General features: G+C 44.3%; 1 protein-coding gene across 1 annotated transcript; it reads right to left on the reverse strand.

Moving 5' to 3' along the window:
• Positions 1-125: 125 nt before the first annotated feature.
• Pburs (Partner of Bursicon) lies at positions 126-8,489 on the reverse strand. The gene is made up of 3 exons (XM_071595773.1): positions 8,342-8,489; positions 5,544-5,668; positions 126-296 (listed from the first exon to the last, which is right to left on the reverse strand). Exons 1-3 carry the CDS (start codon positions 8,487-8,489, stop codon positions 126-128), a joined length of 444 nt encoding a protein of 147 aa, XP_071451874.1.
• Positions 8,490-9,351: the final 862 nt, after the last annotated feature.

A 9,351-nucleotide genomic window follows, 5' to 3' on the forward strand; every position in this document is an offset into this window, starting at 1 on the left:
CACTTGATGTCCGGAGAGACATGCCTCCTCCCCGATGGGAAATGGGATCGGCCCCCATCTCCCCGATGCCCCCCCTCTCCTCCCACTCCCCCCCCCCTCCACCGCCGCCGCCCCTGGACAGGGGCTCAGCGCGAGAACTCGCCGCACTTGAAGCACCGGCACTCAGCCGGCTCACGAAGCTTGACGTTCATGGTCTCGGAGTCACCCCCCCGCAGTCTGCCGCCGTCCGGGTCGAAGCAGTTGGTCAGCGTGATGACCCGCTCCCTCAGGAAACTCTCGCGGCAGCAGTAACACTCCTGTGGACGCAAGGTCACTGGGGTGAATTATATGGCCCAGATACATTTCCCAATGTGGGATAGTTCCCGTGCATCAAACAAGTTTGATGCACGGGTGGGAATCGCGTGGCGTCATTAAACGTTTTTAGCTTTTAAGAGCAGCAATATCAATGCCTGTGTATGTGGTGGTGATCAGAATGGTGCAGCGACTAATGTTCTTGCCTCTCACCCCGAGGTCTTGGGTTCAAATCGCAGTGGTGGTAGGATTTTTGGTATTCCGATTCCCGTTTAGGCCGCCCGTTGGATGGGATTTAAAATTTTCGGTGCCTTGCCCTTAATATCCTACGTGAAGATACTCCAGATACGTGCCCAGATGCATAGATAGGATACGGCAGTCTAGTGGGTATAGAGCTGGGATACTGACCCAGGGGACCCTGGCATTCTCAGCTTCACCCAAGTATTTTGGTGTTTTAGATACCATCTTCTTCCTAGGAAACCCACGGTGACATAGAGAAAGGAAGTCCCCCCCCTAAATACCCTGCAGGGTGAATTCCGCATATGAGTATACGTAGTTCTTGATTATACTAAGTAATCCCCACACTCATCTATCAAACCAATCTTTGGGTGTGTGTAATTATGAGAAAAAATATGGTGTAGCGATTGGTGTCACAGTCACTTGCCCTGCGACGGAATACGCTCTTTGGCCGTCGAGGAAATAAAAGAATCAAAGCCTCAAGCAACCAAGATGACGAAATGAAGTCAAGAATACATCTCCATGTAGTTGTAGTATTTAGGAGAGGCGACCGACAGTTGAGGCCATTTGCGCAATCAGGGATGGACAGGAAAGGATAAAGGGTGGAGAGAAACCCGGCGTCGGCATTAGCCTACTCTTTACGAAAGGCGCCAAGGGGTCCGCAGCTTAACGTCCCATCCGACGGGCGGTGTACTCACTCAAAGTGCCCTCCACAAAGCACCTCAGGTAGGGATCGGGATACCACTGAAAAATATTCGACGCCGCCGGGATTCGAACCCGGGCCCTCTGTGTAGGAAGCTAGTTCGAAGACGTCTCGAAGTTGATAACTTTTATCGCGACTACAGCCCCGCGAACATGAGAAAATACAATAGAGAAATAAGTAATCTATACTATTTATAGTAATCTATAGCCCTGTGTGCAAACTCCTGTTTCAAACACAGGCATTTTCTTAAAACAATGCCATCTCCTTTCCTGTTTGATTTCATTTTGAACCATCGCATTCTTCACACTTCGAGCGTATCTCCAATGGGAAAACAATCGCGCAGAGATAATTCAGATTGCGCGCGCACGTATTTGATTCAAGAAACGAAATGCGTATGAAGGAGCGAAATGAAGGAGGAAAACATTTGACAATATTAAGCATGCATTTTATTCCACCCAACTCCATGAATCCCGCTACTCGCTAAAGACTGAAAAGAAAACTCACTCGGAGAATATTCGAAGGAACAGTCAGAACTTGAAAAATATTCAAAGAAATATTTTTTTTTAACTTAAACAATCTTTAAAAGTCGAAATTGGGGCCGCGTACCCTAATGGACCGTATAAAGTAAAACAGGTGTTGAAGAGGGACGAAACAGTCGTACCAATCCTCTTTGGCACCTGCTTTACTATGTACGAAAAGTGAGAATAGTGTATGTATCGTATATACAATACTTGGAAATCCCATGCTACAAAAATGGCATCCAAGAACCCTGGAAAATGATTGACGAGGTCCAAATCTGGAGGACAATAATACGGAAAAGAGTAAAGAGAAAATGTGCTTTTGGAATGCATTCGCGAACACAGCCTTAAGAAAAAGAACATTATCGCACTGTGAGTAACAGAAAAAAGCTACGATAATCGTCAGACCTCTTTGTCTTGAATTGAAAGATCCCTTCCGTGGACCAGAGGCGAAGAAGAGCACTTAGTCCTTACCCTCAAAACACGCGTCCGGGACTGCTCGGGCCGGTTTGGCGCATCAAGGAAGAGGGCGCCATCGGAAGGGCAGGGGCTTACAACGAAAGGGGTGCGCCTTCCTCCCTCGAGATATTTGGGCTGTTGGCGTTAGAATCGCCATGTAGGCAGTGGGTTACTGATCTAGATGGATTCGTAGTACATACTACTTCATGAAAGCTTCCTTTCCATAGTATTCCGTTTAGAAAATGTAAATTCTATCGCAGATGGAAACCTAGTCTCTGGTGTTGTCTTTTAGGTATTTTCAGATTTTTATGCCTGGAAAGAAAATGACTTAGGATTCATTGTAATCATGCATAGACTGTGTTGTGAAGGTGGATTAAGAGCATAATACAGGGTTCGCCCGGAAAATAAGTGTACTGATTTTTTTCTTTTTTGACAAAAGGGGAGTCGTCCACTACGAATTTGTACCTGAACGACAAACTGTAAATGCTGCATTTTACGTCCAAGTGCTCGACAGGCTTCGAAAACGAGTCGCCCGCGTCCGGCCAGCGATCAAAAACATCTGGCGGCTGCATCACGACAATGCGCCGTCTCACACCGCGCTTGTCGTGTCGGACTTCTTGGCCAAGCACGGCGTGGCAACGCTGCCGCACCCGCCCTACAGCCCGGACTTGGCACCACCGGACTTCTTTCTGTTCCCGAAGATAAAGAGGAGTTTGAAAGGAACGCGATACGGGACTTTGGACGCCGTCAAAGAGGCCGTGACGACGTGTCTTCGAGAGGTTCCCGATGATGCCTTCGCGGGAGCGTTCCAGGAATGGGAACGCCGCTGGAACAAGTGTATCGACTCACAAGGGTCCTATTTTGAGGAATATTAGCTTAAGATATGTAAAAGTGTAATAAATTTTTTTCCCGAGCTCAGTACACTTATTTTCCGGACGAACCCTGTATGTCAGTATTAAGAAAGTGAACATTCTTGGGATTTTTGGTGCATGTCTGACAATTATCATGGTATGTCGGTGTTGTCATTTGGGATGAGAACGAGGACGATGTCTCACCGCGGACAATGACTGCCATCCGCGTTTAATACGCGAATCAAAACCACGCCGAACTTTACTCGTCAATGGTTTGGATGAGGTTCCCGGTCCCAGTTCACGTGACCGTAAACAACACAACGGTTTAGAATTTTGTTTACATCGCGCGAACAATTGAGCAACGGCCGTCGGCACTTGGGCCGGTACGTATTATTAGATTAGGAGAGAGATCTAGAGAAAAATCAGAGATTTATTTTCCACATTTTTCAAGTTTTTCACAAAGGTTGAAATTGCAAACAGGATTCGAACGTGTAAATGGTACAAAATAGGTATGCGGAAAATTATGAAATAAAATCGTTCTTTCGTGCGCTACCGTATCCCTTTTAAAAAATCCGTAACATAATTTTAACCAAATTAATTAAAGACATGCCTTGCTATCTACTTCTAGGGTGTGTATAAGAATAATATACCACACCACGTATGTAACATCAAGGTTAAATGTTGCTGGATGCTTTTTGCCAGAATAAATATTTAACAATTGCAATCATTGATATGATTTTTACGGCAGGTTACTTCTTTACGGCATCAAAGTGTAAAAAACATTGGCACGCAAGACAAACTGATAACAAGATGAAAAATGTAATAACAATATGATGAAGTAATGAGCACAAACCAGGCTACGAAGAATATAAAAATTGTATTCTCAGCTCCATCTCTTGCAGTTTCTCTGAAGCCTTATCGTTCACGAGAAAATGATAATCAAAATCTGATGGTCGTGTAGTTTATATCTCTATTCTTACTTCCACGATCTCTCCTGCAGTAGTTCAATGAGGACAGTAATACATTTTTTACATCGCCGTGAAGAAGACCCGATTCCAACTAATGCAAGAGTTTTCGATGTGACTTAACTTTCGCTCTATGAGCAATTTCACATCTAGCTTCTCTGATGCTCTAGATACTCAACTGAGATATCAAATTTTTACAAACTTAGCTCCACTTTGCTGCGCACGATCCGGGGTTCGGCTGACAGACCGATGTAGCGGGAGCCTCATTCACACTTGCAGAATATTGTAAATGAGGCTCGGGTGGTAAAGGATAGTACCGCTCTTTTACCCCCGCGTCACATTTCTCCAGTATTGTTTTAATAAGTTCTAATGTTTTGCTACTTTGACCACAGATTCCACGAAAATGTTTCCACCATTTATGTTTCCCGAGGGAATAAGTGCGATGTATTTTACTAAATAAAATACTATCTTATCGAGGGTGGGCTGAGAACTATTGACGTGAGACGTGTTCTAGTGCTATGTCAACGCGAGTTAAACAGCGTGACGCTATCGAATTTTTAACTGCTGAAAAAGTGACTCCTACTGAGATTCCTTGCCGTTTAAAGGCTGTTTATGGTGAGAATGCTGTTGATAGGTCTACTGTAAATCGATGGGTAGTAAAATTTCGTGGTTGCGATCTTGAAAAAGCTATAATTGTTGATGAAACACGCAGAGGACGTCCGATCACCGCCACAGACGATAAACATCGCATACTCGTCGAAGATTTGATTCAAAATGACCGGCGAATCACTCAAAAGCGTATCGCAAACCAACTCGAGTTTGTCGTGTGAAAGGCAGCTTGGCGATTGCCTTGCCTTGCGGTTTTCATTTTTTTTCTCAACTCAGAGACACCTCAAGGATAATCATTACACCTCGGACGATCGGGTGAAGACAGATGTCAAGTCCTGGATTCGAGAAAAGTCGGAAGAGTTTTTCAGTGACAGGATGAAAAACCTCGTGACCCGTTGGGAGAAATGTGTTAGCCTTAACGGTGACTATGTTGAAATAAAATAAATATATGATTTTGCAACTTAAGGACTGTACTTTGATGTACTATTTGCCCGATCTAGCTATTTGTTTTTGTTCGCGCTCCACCGGCATGTGTACATTACGTTTCATCCTACCCTCGTACTTGCTATCTCGGCATTTTTGATTTAGTAGACGTTCAGGAGGGAACAACTCCTATTCCAAAAATTCATCACTACATTTGTGTTTAATTCTAATTATTGTTTATAACACCGGTGTTGTAAGATCATCCGCTGATATTACTCCGGCCTCGATATGGCGAAGAGCACCGTAAACCACTGCGTCGTCGAAAAATAAGAGTGTGTAACTATTCACCACGGCTTGTAATGTCGTTAATATAAAGAAGGTCCGATGGCTTTTCCTTGGGGAGCATCTGATATGCTTTCTACTGCAATGAAGGCAGCATGTCGAAGTCTATGGCGAAGCCCCCCCCCCTCCGCCGTGACCTCCTTACCTTGAGGAACCCCGTGGGCGTGATGACCGACGGCTGCACTTGTGACGAACACGCGCCCTCACACTTGTTGACCGCGACCTCTCCATTGCACGTCCGCTGCAGGCGACCCAGCTCATCGAACTCCTCTGGGGAGACAAAAGAAGGCGGTCAGGCGAAGAAACACTCGTCGATTCTCGGTCGGGAGCACAAGAGAGAGGTGATGGCAAGGGGATGGGGGGAGTGGGTACAATGCACGGCCGTTGCGTGAATGAATGGCGCTCGCTTTAGCGCTTACTCAAAATGGACAAGCATAGCCTCATAATCATCACGCACTTACGAATTAGTAGAGTGAACTGAATACGAACCGAGTAACTTTGATTTCCGCATACAATTCATTTGGCCCAACACGTTTCGTAGCACATCTACATACTAACGTGTATCGTAATGATGTAAATATTATACGAGTCATAGGTCGTGTTTTATGCTAAATAAAGGCAATGAGGTAATTAAAGTTACGTGTACTAGAACCTGTCTGTGATGGTGTATATCTCTCTCCCTCTCTTATTTTGACCCGTCATCGAATCTACAAGCATACGTGATCTGTGCAATGAATACGCGAACTGGTGCAATCTGGCGGCCATGACGGGGACTATAGCCCTATTACAACCACTAGCGGCGCTAGTTGCCTGTGATCTAATGAGCCGTCTGTACTTGGCGGATCGTCGAGCTGTGCGTATGGTGCCAGTTATGTTAGTTTCTGTTGTCCTTATTTTTACTCTTTGCCGAAAATGGAAATTGACGAAATCACGGAGCAACGAATCAACATCAAGTTTTTTTGGTGAAGTGCGGTAAAAGTTATGAAGAAATGACTGAAATTTTGACAGTTGTTTACGGTGATAATGCTCTGAAGGAAACATCCGTTTTCAATTGGAATTAAGCGTTTTAAAGATGACCGACAAAGAGGCCACGGATGATGCAAGGAGGCCGGGACGACCTTCAACCACCTGTGTTGACGACTACATTGATCGTGTGCGGTCCCTTGTCCTTACTGATACTCAAAAAACTGTCCGATTGATAGCTGATGAAATGAATTTAGGAAAATCAACAGCGCACACTATTTAGCCGAACCTGATTCGAAGGATCCTTCACCATGGCAATGCACCTGCACATTCAGCATTGATTGTGCTGAAAAACTCGCCCCCTGCGCCCTTTTACTCTTAGGGGGTGAAAGAAAGAGGAAAAAACCAACTTTGCACTTCCACTCACTATTAATATGACACTAACTGTGTTGTATTAAAAGTGTACGAAAGTGTAAAGTTGGTTTTTTTTCTCTTTCTTTCACCCTCACCATCAAAGAATTCCACAAAGTTAAGCCTGAAACTGTTAGCTTTTTTACTCTTCCCCAAAATGCACAAATATGATGAGGGGACATCACTGGGAAGATGTGGACACAATGAAGCAAGAAACGACGAGAAAACTAAAAAGTCTAACGGCCGAGGACTATGGAAAGGGTGCTTGAAACAGTGGAAAATAAGATGGAATAAGTAGTGCATAGCCTACGAATGGAGAGTGCTTTGAAGGGGACAAAATCTCTGGACCTGATCTGGCAAAAAGTATTGGACCTGATCTGAGATACTTAAATCAGCCTCTCACACATTTTATGATTATATCTAATCTATCTTTCTCTTTATTCTAAAACTTCAGCGTTGTACATTTTCTGATATTTACTGGGTCCGTACAATATGTATCGGGACTGGTTCCAAAAACCAAAATGTATTGCAGTTATCATTACAATTACTTAATAATTTTCAAAATACATTCCTCCTGCATCAATACATGCTTAGTTCGGCGCGTCGACCACTTGTCAAAAGTCAGCTTGAAGTCGGTTTCCGGAATACTGTTGAGAGCCTTTGTCGTCGTCGCTTGAACCGATGGAGTCGAACCGATATCCTTTGAGCTCCTTCTGAGCTACCCTTTGAGGTAATGACGTTGTCGAGAAAATCTTCATCTTCCTTGACGCAGTCCATAATTTATTGCGAAATTTCCACCCGAGACAGTTTTTGTTCCTATATTCCTTATTCCCATTTAATCCGATCAAATCCTCAAGTGTGCCTTCCACAGATTTAGAGGAAAGTAATTCGTGAAAAAATGTCATTCCTAACCTTTTTTAGTTTTCATGAGCTCATCTTTTTTTCCACTTTTGCCCAGGCGCAACTGATTCTTTTTTTACAAATGCTTCTTTCGCTCAATAACTTAGAAAGAAAAATATTTTCTTTGAAAAAAAATCGATTTTCTCGTACAAATAGCATTGTTTATCGCATTTCCATCATTCTCTCCATCCTTCGCCAAACCTATATCTCAAAAGTCCCTAACCTACGCTTATCTTCTCGCCATAAAGATCAGAGTTTTGGCCTTTGGTTCATATTAAAACCTTGGTGGATATTCACTTTGAATATTCCTTTAGGATTATTAGCCTTCTTTACGGTGAACAATTTACCATATCTCTGCGCTAACCTGCAAAGACTTTGCTAATCTAACATTTACCTAGCTTGACTGCGTCTCACGCATATGCTCCTTTCGCCGACGCAGTTCTATTCCAAATCCCGGCACCCCCACAACGCCCGCCATACACCCCAGGGCATTCCGCTGAAACACGCGAGTTACTCAGCCTGGTGCTCTAGATTAAGCGCGTCTTCCCTGGCGCTCAAATCCATGTCGAGTCGCGTTCTTTTTTTACTTTATTTTTATTGAGATTTGGTCCTTACACTCGGTGTGTACTTGAGGCTTATGTCGTCCCCTTTCTCTCCCCTTTCACTCGCCTTTGATGATGTGTATCTCGGAGGGCAGGGTCTCGCACGCCTCGTCGCCAGGCCCTGGCGTCTCCTGGCCGCTGGCGGCACACAAGGACGACAGCGCCGCCATCGCTAGCACCAGGAACCTGGCCGTCCTCGCACCACCTCTTCGCATGCTGGTGCACGAAATGGCGGACTGGTGCTCGCGACGGGAGCGCTGCATTTTGCGAGCGGATGGACCGGCTGGAGAGGTGGTCTGGAGTGACCTGTTGGAGGAATAGGATTGCGGATGGATACATATTTACATATATACGTATATTGCGTGTCAAATGAAATGGCGGCTATGTGGAGAAACGTAGTAATCGCGTAAAGTTGCTCGATTCCATTTTTTTCGTGGCAGGGTCGGTGCGCAGCGGTTTACAATAACTGACATTTTGCCACTTCCACAGCTTGGAGAGCACTAAGACTGGTTTGCGGCAAAGCTTAGCGTCCCTCCCCACCTACTCCAAATGGTTCGATCCCAATCCGACTAATTGTAATGGCGCAGGAAATTTAATTGCATTACTTTCGGAATGCATCCTGTAAGTGGCGAAACGCGATTTATTCAGATACAAGGAGAAGTGACACCATAAACATAAATAAAAGACAGGCGTAATGATGGCAGGGGATGGTGGGAAGGTTCAGATCACGAGCGAACTAAGTTTATGTCTTTGAAAGAGAATTTAATCTTTGAACGGACTTTCGACTTTTCATGTCGTTGCTCTATCAATTAAGCTGTCGTAAAAAACTTAATTGACTTTTAAATCCGCGGAGAGTTTAAGCAATTATTTGGCCCGATCCATTGGCATTACACACCACATTTGAATGTTTTCAATCTAGGCTTGTCCTCTTCTTGGCTCATCGACAAATTTTCTGAATCTATTTTAAAAAATCCGCTACATAGAATAATTTTCTTTGCATATTCAACTGAGACATTTTAAAAATCAACTTCATCCTCTTTATGATACAATCTTCTTTGACCTAGTCCTAGAGCGGTT

This window comes from Hetaerina americana, unplaced genomic scaffold (genome assembly GCF_022747635.1).
Source record: "Hetaerina americana unplaced genomic scaffold, ioHetAmer1.1.p SCAF_7, whole genome shotgun sequence".
In the NCBI taxonomy this organism is placed as follows: Eukaryota; Metazoa; Arthropoda; class Insecta; order Odonata; family Calopterygidae; genus Hetaerina; species Hetaerina americana.

Excerpts from the sequence above, each read along its gene's own strand:
- Pburs (XM_071595773.1), bottom strand. The coding sequence starts at position 8,489 with ATGCGAAGAGGTGGTGCGAGGACGGCCAGGTTCCTGGTGCTAGCGATG. Across the intron at positions 5,669-8,341 it reads CGAGATACACATCATCAAAG|AGGAGTTCGATGAGCTGGGT; the intron begins GCGAGTGAAAGG and ends TTGTCTCCCCAG. Across the intron at positions 297-5,543 it reads CGCCCACGGGGTTCCTCAAG|GAGTGTTACTGCTGCCGCGA; the intron begins GTAAGGAGGTCA and ends TTGCGTCCACAG.